At 41.9% G+C, this 15,761-nt stretch overlaps 1 protein-coding gene across 2 annotated transcripts in view; it reads left to right on the plus strand.

The window, feature by feature from the left end:
* LOC139471716 (neuroglobin-like) overlaps positions 1-13,711 on the plus strand; it is a 46,959-nt gene extending 33,248 nt beyond the window's left edge. The window contains exons 2-4 of one of the 2 annotated variants that reach the window (XR_011653861.1): positions 3,632-3,857; positions 7,819-9,559; positions 10,894-13,711. Coding sequence is in view for 1 of the 2 variants with exons in the window: in XM_071254193.1 (XP_071110294.1) it covers positions 3,632-3,857; positions 7,819-7,959 (367 nt within the window). In the remaining variant the exon portion in view is untranslated. Of the gene's footprint in view, positions 1-3,631; positions 3,858-7,818; positions 10,378-10,893 lie in introns of those variants that run through there. The other variant, XM_071254193.1, reaches the window with a different exon arrangement.
* Positions 13,712-15,761: the final 2,050 nt, after the last annotated feature.

Raw genomic sequence — 15,761 nt, forward strand, 5'->3', positions numbered from 1 at the left:
AAGACACACAGGTGCTTGCAAATCCAAAAATGATGTTACTGATGGTGTAAGTGAAGATATTGTGGTTGGTTGGTTGGTTTGTTGTTTAACGCCGCACTCAGCAATATTCCAGCTACAGTAAAGTACGGTTATAACGAACTCAAAGGGACTACTAATTTTAGTTCGTTATAACCGTAGTTCGTTATAAGCATATATACAGCATAACTACAGCAAATAGTCGGGACCAAAAGTAAGTTCGTTATATCCGTCAGTTCGTTTTAAGCGTGTTCGTTATAACCGTAGTTTACTGTATATGGCGGCGGTCTGTAAATAATCGAGTTTGGACCAGACAATCCAGTGATTGATATCATAAGCATCGATCCACGCAATTGGGATCGATGACATGCATCAACCAAGTCAGCGACCACCTGATCCCGTTAGTCGCCTTTTACGACAAGCATAGTCACCTTTTACGGCAATCATGGGTTGCTGAAGACCTATTCTACTCCGGAATCTTCACGGGTCGAAGGTATTGTGTGTCTGTGACCTTGGTAGCAGCAAGTACATTCTGTTAGTTGATGTGAAACACAAGTGGATTCCCACAGCGGCTCCTAATCACATAAAAATAATTATTATTATATTCTTTTTTACCGTCTTTGCCATGCTTGTGGGTTTAACTCAAGAGGTTCATCCCTGACACAACCCAGAATATGTAGGGGGCGTCATGGAATATGACAAATACAAAAATCTTTGAAATCGGCCCGTAGACAGCCTCAGACGTATCCAAGCCAACAAACCTGATCTTGTCCTTTTTGATAAATCCAATGAAATCATTTATGTCATCGAGTTCTCTGTCCCTTTTGACAGGATTCACGGAAAACATGCCAAATATACAGCCCTCGCTTTCGAAATGTCACGCTTGCATCCCAAGTACCAACTTATTCGATACTTTATTACTGTTCAGTACCTCCCATCTCTTTATTACTGTGGTTTTGACACAACCCAGAATATGTAGAGGGCGTCATGGAAAATGATAAATATAAAATTCTTTGGAATAGGCCCTTAGACAGCCTCAGACGTATCCAGGCCAACAAACCTGATCTTATTTTTTTAAAAGCCAATGAAATCATTTATATCATTGAATTTTCTGTCCCTTTTGACACAAATGGAAAAAAAATAATTATTGCGGACCTCGCTTTCAAAATATCACGCTTGCATCCCAAGAACCAAGTTGTCCGACTTTCCATTGTTCTCGGTGCTTTAGGTTTGGTACCTCCCAATCTGTTGACTGACATTGGCAGAGTACCCGGATTTGCTCTCAGGAATACAGCCCTTCTGACAATCAGGGCAATGCACATTCTCCGGAAAGTTCCGAGTGGTTTCGACTAGGCAGCGCTGTCTGGGCTGCCTGTAGAGGGGGAAAGGGCCCTGAGCTCATGATGAGACAAACCAGCCTGACTGTGTTGCATTTTTTAAAAGTCTGTACATAATAATTATAATAATCACGCTGTCTGGACTGCGTGTAGAGGAGGGAAGGACTCTGAGCTGCATTTAAAAAAAATCTGTATATAATAATAATAATAATAATAATAATAATGATGATGATGATGATGATAATAATAATTAGAGCGGGTGTTGCTTTATGTCGATTTATACAATGTTGTAAAGCTATTTTGTCGCTATACGTTGATATATTCGATGTAACAGCAGCCTGTAAATAATTGGGTCTCGGAAAGAGAAACCCGTGGTTAGCAGCATAATCAATTATAATCAGCCATCAGGCACGTCGAAACGTCGACTGTGACTCACCACTCTTTAAATACCCAACAGCATTATTTTGCTGAACCACATTTAGTGTAGGCATAACTTCAAATTCATCTGTGCTTCTTATATAATTATTGTTGAAGCTAAAACAGACCGCAGGGGTTTTAATCCTGAACGAATATATTCTGTGTCAGATGACATCCATGCCGCTTATTGATGAAACTTGGTTTTATGGTGACTTTGAAATTCAAACTTATTGGTCAAAGACCTAAACTCTGAATGAACTGCACACGGAAATACTGCATATCTGTTAAAGTAAATTATGTCGGGGGTGATGGCTTCAGGTGGAGGTGAGGTGAGGTGAATGGGGTTTAACGTCGCGTCTAAGATTATTGCACTTAAATAGCGAGGTGTACGTGTGTGTGTGATGCCGATTTATAGTGCTAGCTCACTGAGATACCATGCCGCAGTTTAATATGGAAACCCCACTCAGACACAGTATACTGACTCCGAGCCGAGCAGTCCTTGTTTTAGCCCCATAATGGCGAGCGCCAGACAGGGTAACAACAAGTACCATCTTTTAACGTCTTTTGGTATGACGCGGCCGGGGATTGAAACCCGGACCTTCCGCTCCCCGGGCGGACGCTCTACCACTAGACCACGGAGGCGGTCGCTTCAGGTAGAGCAGGACATGTTTGCCCTTTTGCGAACACCCGGTGTTGTCACTATTTCCAATGATCCGTTCATATCATGTTCCCCACAATTTTGTCTTTTACACCCGGTGAAATCTGTTTCGGCGGGGCCAGTGGGTAAAGCGTTTGCTCGTCAGCCGAAGGTCCGGGTTCTGTTCCCCCTATGGGTACAATTCAATGTGTGAAGCTCATTTCTGGTGTCCCCTGCCGTGACGGTGCTGGAATATTGCTCAAAGCGAGGGTTTTTATTGATCAATATATTCATCATACACATATCCTTCAATCACTTCGTGATACTCACAAAAGAAAATATCTGCTACAGATTTCCTTTTGGAGAATTATATGTCGTAAAGCAATTTTACGTTTAGGTGATAGTATTTGCCTAACCTCATAAAGCCGTCACTAGGTAATGAGATCGGTGTGTGACCTGGTAATTATGGTGTGCAACATCGCACAAATACCACTCAGTATTTATGAAAATCGGATTAAATGATGGCAATTAACAGTTTCTACATTTTATTGATATGAACAATTACAGTTAAATAATTCCATGAATACCATAATTTCCGCTTGATGACGACAATAATCAATACCAATGAATTCCAAATGTGTTCTGAATGGCACTTGCCTGCAGTTGGTATCATAACTGAAATTGATCGATGCACGTTAAGTTCTTAATGTGCATCATCTGGGGAAAGATTCTTATCTTTTTCAATTTACACAAACTGGATGTATCTTTGTACGCATCAACGCTAGAAGGCCAGTTTGATTTAGTACCTAGCGTCTCTTAAAGCGTCGAGTGAGTGAGTTTGGTTTTACGCCGCTTTCAGCAATATTCCAGCAATATCACGGCGGGCGACACCAGAAATGGGTTTTACACTTAGTACCCATGTCGGGAATCGAACCCGGGTCTCCGGCGTGACGAGCGAAAGCTTTAACCACTAGGCTACCCGACCGCCCCTCTATAAAATGTCAACCAGTCTCGATTATCCACCGAAACAAATTCCATTGGGCAAAATGGCAGCGATGATTATATGAATGGGTCACAGAAAATCTAGTGTTGACACTAGGGTAAGCATGTCTTGCCCTATCGATAGCACCGCCTCTGATACAATTTGAATTTAATCATTCGGGTCAATTGGCAACCTTAGTGAGTATGATAGAGATACCTCATGGCTCTTCCTGGTTTTTTTCAGGTTATTCGAGACACACCCGGATGTTCAAGATGCTTTCCTTCCATTCCGCGGTCTATCCACGACAGACATGGAACAAAGTGCCATCTTGCGTGCGCATGCGCTGCGAGTGATGATGACGGTGGACAAGTGCCTGAACAGGATCGACAGTCCTTCCAAAGTGGAGGGACTTATGGGGGAACTCGGCCGGAGACATTTAAACTACAATATCAAGCCAGAGTATATAGACGTGAGTCCAATGCTATACTACAATAACTTCTCATAAAAAATAATAAATAAATTCACCACATACACGTATAGCTCTGATGAGGGTGTGGAATGATAATAGTTGTTATGGGTAATTGTGAGTATGGTTTTGCGTCGCGTTTAGCAATATTCCAGCAATGTCTAGCGGAGGACACCAATAATGAGCTTCACGCATAGCAATGTGGGGAATCGAACCCGGGTCTTAGGCGCGACGAGCGAACGCTTAAACCACTAGGCTACCCCACGCCCCTAGTAGTAGTAGCAGTAGTAGTAGTAGTAGTAGTAGCAGTAGTAGTAGTAGTAGTAGTTGGTTGGTTGGTTGGTTGTTTAACGTCGCACTCAGCAATATTCCAATTATATGACGGTTGTCTGTACATAATCGGGTCTGGACCAGACAATCCAGTGATTGATATCATGATCATCAATCCACGCAATTGGGATCGATGACATGCATCAACCACGTCAGCGGGTCTGACCACCCGATCCCGTTAGTGGCCTTTTACGGCAAGCATAGTTACCTTTAACGTCAAGCATGGGTTATGTAGTAGTAGTAGTAGTAGAAGTGGGAGTGGGAGGAGGAGGAGGAGGAGGAGGAGGAGGAGGAGCCTTAAATCCAGTAACCCTGATCGAAGAACTTTTGAGCAAGGTTCGTGTGGCGCTCTTAGAAATTTTCGTAGAAAGGGCATATTCGATTGTAATTATTGCTTAACCAAAAGGGAAAGTTGACCTACGGTCATCCCCCTAGTCATACATTCTGTGGATAGTTTTTGTATCTCTGATTCTTTATGCAAATATCTAAATATGAAACAGATGAGGCGGTTTCGCTGGTCTTATTTATTACTTATTCGGGTAGATAAATAAGTGGTTGGTTTGGTTTGTTGTTTTGCGCCGCACTTAGTAATATTCCAGCTATATGACGGCGGTCTGTAAATAATCGAGTCTGGTCCAGACAATCCTGTGATTAATATCATGAGCATCATCCACGCAATTGGGATCGATGACATGCATCTACCAAGTCTGACCACCCGATCCCGTTAGTCGCCTTTTACGACAAGCATAGTCGCCTTTTACGGCAAGCGTGGGTTGCTGAAGACCTATTCTTCCCCGGATCTTCACGGGTCGGTAAATAAGTGGAAGGGAATTGGAAAACAGAACATAATTGGGCCATATCAGATCATCGATGGCCCTGAAGCTTACGTTAAGCTTCTGGCCACATGTCCTCAGACCAGAAATTCACAATCCGTTAGTGGTGAGTGAGTGAGTTAGTTAGTATGGTTTTAGGCCGCTTTCAGCAATATTCCAGCAATATCACGGCGGGGGGCACCAGAAATGGGCTTCACACATTGTACGCATGTCGGGAATCGAACCCGGGTCTTCGGCGTGACGAGCGAACGCATTAACCACTAGGCTACCACAATCCGCTAGGAAACAGACCAGCAAGAATGGATGGAGCTTGTAGATTTTAAGGAGCTCCAGTATAAAGTGAGTGAGTGAGTATGGTTTTACGCCGCTTTTAGCAATATTCCAGCAATATCACGGCGGGGGACACCAGAAATGGGCTTCACACATTGTACCCATGTCGGGAATCGAATCCGGATCTTCGGCGTGACGAACGAACGCTTTAACCACTAGGCTACCCGACCGCCCCCCTCCAGTATAAAGAGGAAAGAACATGTATGAGTCAAGCTAAAAGATTATAGGACCAATGAAAGGTTCTGTCAGATTAAGTTACTTGTTTCCATCGGCCTGATCAAGATTATATATACTACTCAAAAGAAGTGAAAGAACACCCGATTTTTTCATATGACTAATAGTATAGTTAATGATCTCATGGCATGACATCAACAAAATTCCTATGAACAAAATCGAGTGTTCTTTAACTTCTTTTGAGTAGTATACTCGCATTATCATAGGCTTAGTGTGGTTATAAATTAACACTGGGGTCTGTGGGTTAGCCTAGTGGTTAAAGCGTTCGCTCGTCACGCCGAAGACCCAGGTTCGAATCCCCACATGGGTACAATGTGTGAAGCCCATTTCTGGTGTTCCCCGCCGTGATATTGCTGGAATATTGCTAAAAGCGGCGTAAAACCCTTCTCACTCATCTGATATTAACACTGGCTTGTGAAAACGGTCTAACTAGATGTAATGCATTTAAAAGCACTGTTGCAGAAAATAAATTGTTTCTGTACCAAGATGACTTTGTTCGGCCAGGTATTGGATACCTCGGTTTTCAGATTTTTACTTACTCCATACCGCACTGAAACCACACAAATCCCATGTAAGCCGTCTCTGATATGTAGACTACGTAACCACTGTGCGGACCTGTTTGATCGCTACTAACGACATACCGGGGATGCATGTACTTATTTCCCACGAGGATCCCGTTTTACTAAGTAAATACCTATGGTTTTGTATACTTTGTTTCACGTGCATTAGTATCTATTTGTTTATGTATTCATAACACAACGCGATCGGCTCGGATGATCATCGGGGACGCGAACAGTTAGACCTGCTTCTACGTTATAATGTTTCGTGAAGCCACAGAGTATTGATTTAGTGAACAATTCACAATGCTGTTCCAAACCATAAACACGTGTCAGAGTTCCGTGTTAAATAACAGACGCGGTCTCAGCTGGTCGACGATTCCAGACACACCGTCGCTCTAAAGCCATAGAGGTTACAAAATACATATACCAGTCGATTACCCTATCAGCCTGCTTCCATCGGAGTAAGTTACATTAATGGGCATCACGGAGACTCAGAGGTCATGCGGCTTGCTGTAAACTGATACACACAAGCCTTCATCATTATGTATCAATGATCACCGGTCGTAAAAGTATTTATGATTTAACCTTTCAGGACGGAGTGGTGTTTCGTCTAACGTGACGTTAATGTTTCTAGGTTTTGGGATATTTAAAAAAAAAAAAAAGTTGTTAAAACATGAAATTTCAAATTGAAAACCTAATGAGAAAAGCAGTAGTGTCCGTAGTAGTACTAGCAGCAGAAGTCGTGGTCGCGTCGAAGTCGTGGTTGTAGTAGTAGTAGTAGTAGTAGTAGTAGTAGTCGAAGTCGTGGTAGTGGTAGTAGTTGTGATAGTAGTAGTAGTTGTAATAGTATTAGCAGTAGTAGAAGTTGAAGTCGTGGTAGTAGTAGTCGAAGGAGGAAGAGGAGAAGTAAACATTGTAGCAGTAGAAGTAGTAGTAGTAGTAGTAATAGAAGTAAACGTTGTGGTGGTAGTAGTCGTAGCAGTAGGAGAAGTAAACGTTGTAGTAGAAGTAAACGTAGCAGTTGTAGTAGAAGTAAACGTTGTGGAGGTAGTAGTCGTAGCAGTAGAAGTAAACGTTGTAGTAGTAGAAGTAAACGTTGTGGTAGTAGTAGTCTTAGCAGTAGAAGTAAACGTTGTAGTAGTAGAAGTAAACGTTGTGGTAGTAGTAGTCTTAGCAGTAGAAGTAAACGTTGTAGCAGTAGAAGTAGCTGTAGTGGTTGTAGAAGTAAACGTTGTTGTAGTAGTAGTAGTAGTAGTAGTAGTAGTAGTAGTAGTAGTAGAAGGAGAAGTAAACGTTGTAGCAGTAGAAGTTAGTAGTAGTAGTAGAAGTAAACGTTGTTGTAGTAGTAGTAGTAGTAAACGTTGTAGCAGTAGAAGTAGTAGTAGTAGTAGTAGAAGTACACGTAGTAGTAGTAGTAATAGTAGTAGTAGTAGTAGTAGTAGTAGTAGTAAACATTGTAGTCGTAGTAGAAGTAAACGTTGTAGTAGCAGTGGTTGCAACAACAGAAGCAGTAGTAGTTGTGTACTGGTCATGAGAGGTGGTCGTCGCATTTCTTACATTTGATATAACTTGTAATATGTTCTTACTTTTGAATGTTTTCATGGGATATAGAGCTTGATCCTTGATATGGTTGTATTTTCTTCTTCGACGTGTTTACGTTGGCGTTGTACATTTCAGATGATGGGCGAACAGTTTATATATGCACTGAGAACCAACCTGGATGACCGCTGGAGCCCCGAGCTGGAGAAGGCGTGGATTGCGTTGTTCAACATGATGAAGTTTTACATGAGACGAGGCCTAACGGAGAAACAAAAGTAAAGGCGCATACATGTATGCCGCACAGTAGCAGGGGACCTTTCAGTGTAATTACTTGCGTGGATCATGTAACAATATATGTGAAAAGGTTTTGGGAATGAGCTGAGCTGTGACATTCTGTGAAAGCGTCGTTTTGCATGTACGGAAAGCGCAAGCTGTGACGGAACATGTTTGATGTGATGAATATCACCAACACTGGTGCATGTAGCAGATTGTTGATGTGAATCAGTGACGATAACAACTGTTTTTGTGCATTCAAAGCTACCTCGAAAACTGCTATGCCTTGTGATAATACGTGTGTTTGGGGAAAGAAAAGCTAAAACATGCAGCTTTCTTAATGAGTCTTTTAGTCAGAAACACTTTCAGCGTGTGTGTACATATATATTGTTATATTTGATGAAAGTGTGCGTTGTAGTTTGAGAGACATTGAGAAAAAATCAGTTTCTACTTTTCACGACTCAATGGATGCCGGATGCGCGTCGGTCATTAATCAATACCTAATTCTTGTACCCAGTTGTCATGACTACACATAGGTAAATCATTGCAAATTAAATGCTAAATAAATGTGACTTGTAAGAGTCGTAACCTCCCCGTCCTCGGTGTATCGGTCAAAACCCCTCTAGTCTTGGACGTGACGTGGGGCTTAACGGTCAATACACCTCCACTCTTGGACGTGACGTGGGGCTTCACGGCCAATACACCTCCACTCTTGGACGTGATGTGGGATTTCACGGCCAATACACCTCCACTCTTGGACGTGACGTGGGATTTCACGGTCAATACACCTCCACTCTTGGACGTGACGTGGGATTTCACGGTCAATACACCTCCACTCTTGGACGTGACGTGGGATTTCACGGCCATTACACCTCCACTCTTGGACGTGACATGGGGCTTCACGGCCAATACACCTCCACTCTTGGACGTGACGTGGGATTTCACGGCCAATACACCTCCACTCTTGGACGTGACGTGGGATTTCACGGTCAATACACCTCCACTCTTGGACGTGACGTGGGATTTCACGGTCAATACACCTCCACTCTTGGACGTGACGTGGGGCTTCACGGCTAATACACCTCCACTCTTGGACGTGATGTGGGGCTTCACGTTATAGACCGATACACGGAGGAACTGTGGGTTGTACTCATGTCTGTTTTATTCCTTTACACAGATATTAGTCATGTTTCGACGTCATCGTCCTTCTTTATTATTTGATAATTACACCCACTAGTTAAGACCCTCAAAACTATTTCTCTCATGTCAAGCCGAGCACTAACAAGTAAATATGTAAATATGCGCGTAAAGGGCTCAATATGTTATTCGATAAGCCCTTTTAAGGATGTTTAAATTGACAATGGGCATCCCCTTTTCTGTCATTTTCGGAGAGGATGTCCGTGAGGCAGGATTGAGTTTGGGGACTGATGTGAGGACGTTTTTACCCAATTCGTAGACATTGATGACACAGAATCTATCAAAAGTACAATAAAAACAAAGGATTCCAAGAAAGAGAGGCCACAGCAGATTCTCAGTGAATACTTGGAAAAGACCTCGTTGATGTGTCAACATGCACGACAGTTGGGTTTGCGCCAGGAATGCACATGTAAGTATGCAAGGCGAACGAGACAGCAAAACGCTTACCCCTTTATCAATCGATAGTACATCTGTTAGCCCATTCGCGACCAACTCGTGTTATTCCGGGACAAGCCGAATAGCGACTCGTGCCCCTCTCGTGATCATTTTTGTGACCGGGTTCCGTCTTAGCGCAAACGGGCATACCTAAAACAATTGTCAACTCGTTTTGTAATGGTTTACATATATTTCCCCATATATCATATATATTTCAGATGCAATTTTAAAGCACATCGGGACATTCGGAATTATATAGTATGATTGAACACATTTAACTGTGTCTTTAGGATATTTTTAGATGCAAGACATATGTAAATCAAAAATTATTTCTGAGGGATTCTTTGACGAAGAACTTGAAATCATACGCGCATTCTGATTGGTTTGTCGTATTTTCGCACATAACATTCATCGATAGGGGGACGAGTCTTCAGGCAGGTTACGGAAAGGGGCGAATCGTGACGAATGCTGTTAGCCGTGAAGATCAGGGTTACAACTGGTCTTGAGCAACCCATGTTCGGCGACTGACGGGATCGGATGGTCAGACTCGCTGACTTGGTTGATGCATGTCATCGTATCCCATTTGCGTAGATCGATGCTCATGATGTCAATCACTGGCTTGTCTGGTCCAGACTCGATATTTACAGATCGCCGTCATATTGGCATGCGGTGTTAAACAAAACACAAACAAGCTACAGCTAAACATACCGTAACGTCCGATCATCTGTGTTCTCAGAGCAGTAGGCAAGCCATTAGTTGAAAAGTGCGTCAATATTAGTATGTACGGAAGCCTTTTAGGGCCATTTGTTTTATTATTTTTTTCGTGAAATTTCAAGATTCTCATTTTCAAATTTCAAATTTCAAGATGTTATATGGAAATTTCAAGATACTAAGTTGAAAATTATAGTTACATACTGAGTTGAAATTTCAAGATAATAACTTGAAATTTCAACTTATTAATATTTTGTAATTTCAACTTAGTATGTATCTTGAAATTTCAACATAACATCTTGAAATCTTGAAATTTCAATTTATGTATCTTGGAATTTCAAGTCAGTATCTTGAAATTTCAACTAAGTATCTTGAAATTTCAAGAAAAACACAAAAAAACAACAAATGGCTCTAAAAGGCTTCCGTACATGTAAGTATGTCTGTTTGCTCAGAATAGTTTTATATATGTCAAACCCGTATGCACGTTGATATAGATATGTAGTATGAAGCAAAATACGCATTTCATGCTTGATTGACTATGTATAGTGCTGTCTCATCAGTTCAGATTTCTTATCCTTGGCTATCTGAACGTTGCAGGTGGCTGCAGCAACAGCAACAATAAGGTTGACCGTCATCTCGTTGTGATGCGTACGGAGGATCAGAGTAAACTCGTTGGGATGTACTGCCAGCCATATGTACAGCTCCAGAGAGATTTAACTTGATTCGTCCACCACAGCCTCAAATTGGAGACAGCTTTACTTTCAGTACTATGAGCGAGCAAACTATTGACGTGGTTACAACCAAGGAGGTAGTCCATATCCGTGACGTACCCACATACCATTACGTACCCACATACCAGGACGTGGCCGCATACCACGACGTAACCACATACCAGGACGTGGCCACATACCAAGACGTAACCTCATACCAGGACGTAACCACATATCATGACGTAACCACATACCAGGACGTGGCCGTATACCAGGACGTAACCACATACCAGGACGTAACCACATACCAGGACGTAACCACATACCAGGACGTAACCACACCAGGACGTAACCACATACCATGACGTAACCCCACCAGGACGTAACCACATACCAGGACGTAACCACATACCAGGACGTAACCTTATATCAGGACGTGGCCACATATCATGACGTAACCACATACCACGACGTGGCCGCATACCAGGACGTAACCACATACCAGGACGTACCCACATACCAGGACGTAACCTCACAAGAGGACATAGCCACATACCAGGACTTAACCTCATACGTGGACGTGGCTGCATACCATGACGTAACCACATACCAGCACGTTACCACATACCAGCACGTAACCACATACCAGCACGTAACCACATACCAGCACGTAACCACATACCAGCACGTAACCACACACCAGAACGTAACCAAAAACATGCACGGAACCGCATACCAGCACGTAACCACATACCAGCACGTAACCACATACCAGCACGTAACCACACACCAGAACGTAACCAAAAACATGCACGGAACCGCATACCAAGTCCAATTGCAGTACCCATAAACCTTCTGTACCAAATAAAGGTATTGTTGTTTCTGTGTTTTTTTCTCAAGATTAAGCATGTTAATCGGTGATCCTAGTTGTTTACACTGTCAAACAAGAGAAACCATGACAACGAGACCGAAAGTTGGGGATATGTTTGATTGGAGACTGGTGCGCTCTCTTATGTATTTTTCCATGCTACATGAACATTGTTAGCTGGCACGACTGGTTGAAGGGTGTGAGGGAAGTTACTAACATCATTACTACTGATATTACGAAGTCTGGTATAACGAACCATTATCAGTCACGTGGGCGTGATAATCAACTTCACAGGTCACAGTACAGGTCAACGGATACCACAAACTGGCTCTTAGAGTAGTACAGTAAACTACGGTTGTAACGAACACGCTTATAACGAACTAACGGATATAACGAACTAACTTTTTAGTCCCGACTATTTGGTGTGGTTATACTGTATATGTGCTTATAACGAATTACCGTTATAACGAACTAAAATTAGTAGTCCATTTGAGTTCGTTATAACCGTAGTTTACTGTATAACCGTTTGATACATCAAACATGTTGCCGCATGGTTATTTGAACTCATACGCACGGTATTCGTCGCCACTTGGAGCTAAACTTTGAAATGATTTGTTTGTTCATCAGACAGATTGTTACTTTGATAAGGTATCCTTGCAAACTGGGCAATATCCTCATTGACATTATTATTCTAATTGAACTGTTGTATAACTTATTATGCTTCTGAAATAATACGTAACCTGAATGAATGTTGCATTTACTGCTTGAGTGAGTGAGTGAGTGAGTGAGTTTTGTTAAACGCTGCTTTGATCTGCTTATTGCTGTCTCAGTATTTCAATTATATCATGACGTGTCAACTTGATGTCGGAAAAATGCTGAAGTGATGCAGGTCTAAGATGTTTACCGCGAGTGGTATGATGCTAACCAGGGATTCTAATCAGGGAGAATCTGGCCCAGTGGATCCTGGCACCTCTAAGGGGCGCAACTGTATTTGTATTTTACCCTGTCCATAACAACGCGCTCTAAAACGTCATTTGATACACACTGGGCTGGGCTCAAAGGTTAGCAGTTATCGAGATTACTGCCATATTGTATTACATAAAATCCATATTAATGCATATCAATTTGTGAGAGTGCGTTTTATATGCTACTCAAAGGAAATCAAAGAAGACCGATTTGTCAGATTACTACAGTTTGCCGTCATGCCTTTGGCTTCCTTTGAGAAGTATTTCAATCGGTGATCTCATGAAGAGAGACTCATCGTTGACGAGCGCCACTGATTGCGATATAATTTTGAGAGCACGCTGATTGTCCCAGCTTCCCTCCGCGTGGCGAATGTATGACAACATAGTACAGTGCTGACTGGGAGTCTTTCAGGACAGAGACACGCTATAGACCGCATTCTGTCAGTAGCGTATATTGTACGTGCGAGTTTAATTGGTTTTAATTTGCTTTTGAATAGTTGGCAGCACCGTCAAATTAAAATGAAAACAGCCAAACCATTTCCACTATCATAATATATCTCTGAGTCACACAAGGTGTTTGCGAAAAGGTAAGCATATCCTGTCCCATCGGTGGCATTTCAAACGTCACAAACACATGCAAAGGCAAGTCAAGTGTTCACCGGAAAAGCAAGAATGGGTTTACATAGTGAAGTGCGTTGGATATTATAGTAAAGTAAAGCATGTGTGTCAAGAACGTACGTGTTGAACTGGGTGGTGGAATCAGGAATATAGACATGATGAATATTGAGACACACACATAGTGTATAATTGCTTTTTAATATGTGTTTTATTTATCGTTGCTGTTTTGTTCTGAGAGCTACAACCTGTACAATAAATTTACTGTATCCCCTGTTCATAATGCCAAAATGGCAACACCAATGTCTCCAGAATGGGGTGGGGGTACCTTAGGTTCCAACCATATGATATTCGTGGGGTGGGGTGGGGAAGGGAGTGTGTGTGTGTGTGATGGGGGGGGGGGGGGGGGGCTCTGTATCGAGTTTAAATATATTTTCAACTACAGCTGCAAAACCAGATGTTATTCTATTTAGAACTACGAGCATGATTTAATTTTAAGAAAACAATTTTTGTGGCAGGCATTTTGTTTTTGTCGACATACTGAAACAATTAATGTGTTTCCAAAATTTTCGGGGACACTTTAATGTTTTAGATAAATAACAGCCTCCACCCTACCCTCATCCCCAACCCCACAAAGAATATCTATCGAATGGTGGGACCCTGACTATAGTTTAACCGTGAACCTCATTTCAATATCAACCTTGTCAGACCACAAAGGGAACCAGTTGTGACATTATAAACTGGGAAAACTGTCCTAACTGAAACGCCCTTGTGTTACTAATATTCGTATCGTATCTTATCTCTTATTTCCCACCTCTTTACCCTACGTAGATTATGAGAGATAAGTAGGGGATAAAAATCGTACACTGCGCATGGGAGATTTAAGTGTGTGAGTTGGGTTTAACGCCGCTTTTAACAGTATTCCAGTTATATCGCGGCGTGTCAGCTTAATGTGGGAGGAAAGCCCGAAGTGATGCAGGTCTTAGACATTTACCACTTCGGTGAAACCCACGAGCACGGGTATGGCGCTGACAAACCTAGAAACATAATCGGGGCGAATCGGGATTCGAACCCACAATCATAGGTTTCTGGCGTGCCCAAGGGACGCAACTCTGCACAGCGAATCGCGGCGCCTTAGACGACTGGGCCACCCGTGCCTCCGGGAGATTTAAAATATTATTTGATATTTGAACTAGGATGTGCTTTCGTGTGTTTAGTTTTGAGAAGTAGTTACCGTAAGTGCCAGACTGATCACTTTCGCTGGAAGTTAGGTCATTGTAATGAAATACGGCAGCAGTGGCAGCATTTAGAATCTAGAAAACCTCGTTCTATTACATGTATTAAATCTAGAGAACAGATCGACGTATATATGTATCTGAAATGCAAACAGTTTTATAGCATAATTTGTAGACACGTCTAATGCATGTCTGTATTCTCAAGCATATGCATTTCGTATATAAAGTGTATATAATTGACCTGTATTTATTATCTGTGTGTATGTGAACAATGTTAACGATATGTGAAGAATGTTATAATTATTATTATTTTTTTCATTTTTCAAAATAGACGAATGGATTAATTCTGTCCACGGAGCAAGAGGTAAAAGGGCTCTGTGTGAGATTTGGTTTCCGTTTTTGAAACCCACTCATAGGCTGTTGGTAAAGATTGCCATGAACAGAATCTGTATCTAGTTAAGGACTCATTGATGCGTGATCAATCATTGTCAATCATTATCAGTCACTGTGCCTCAATCATGATTAAACCTAATGGATATTGCCTCTATTTTGTCATTTCTTTTCCCTCAAACATACACAAAAGTCTTTAAATCAGTTATATTTAGAAACTGGTTTCAGTTAAGACATTACTGGCATACAATTAACATCCCGTCACATGCTTAATAACGGTACTATTCTAACTTCACCGCAAAGCCCCAGTGAAACATTAACGACAAATGACATCACATCTACACAACGTCGACGACAATCCCGCCTCCATGGATGCTACAGCTCCCCTGTCAATCTAGTCCTGCACCATGACCGTGGGATATATTAATTTCATGAAAAAATATAATCTAGAAATACATACAAAAGCAAGTCTAGCCAGTTCAAGCTAGCTCTATTCCAGAGTCAAGAAGGATATTGTGTAATATAAGATTTCTGAGACTAAAGGTTAGTCTACTGCCAATCCCGTCATCATTGATAAACAGCTTCCACGTGTATCCTGTCTTCATTGATATAGAGCTTCTAGTCAATCCCTTAGAATGAAACATAACTGACTGCGGCGGTAAACAACATCCATTCACTTCGT

Source organism: Haliotis cracherodii, unplaced genomic scaffold (assembly GCF_022045235.1).
Source record: "Haliotis cracherodii isolate W230 unplaced genomic scaffold, xgHalCrac1.p SCAF_23, whole genome shotgun sequence".
Taxonomy (NCBI): domain Eukaryota; kingdom Metazoa; phylum Mollusca; class Gastropoda; order Lepetellida; family Haliotidae; genus Haliotis; species Haliotis cracherodii.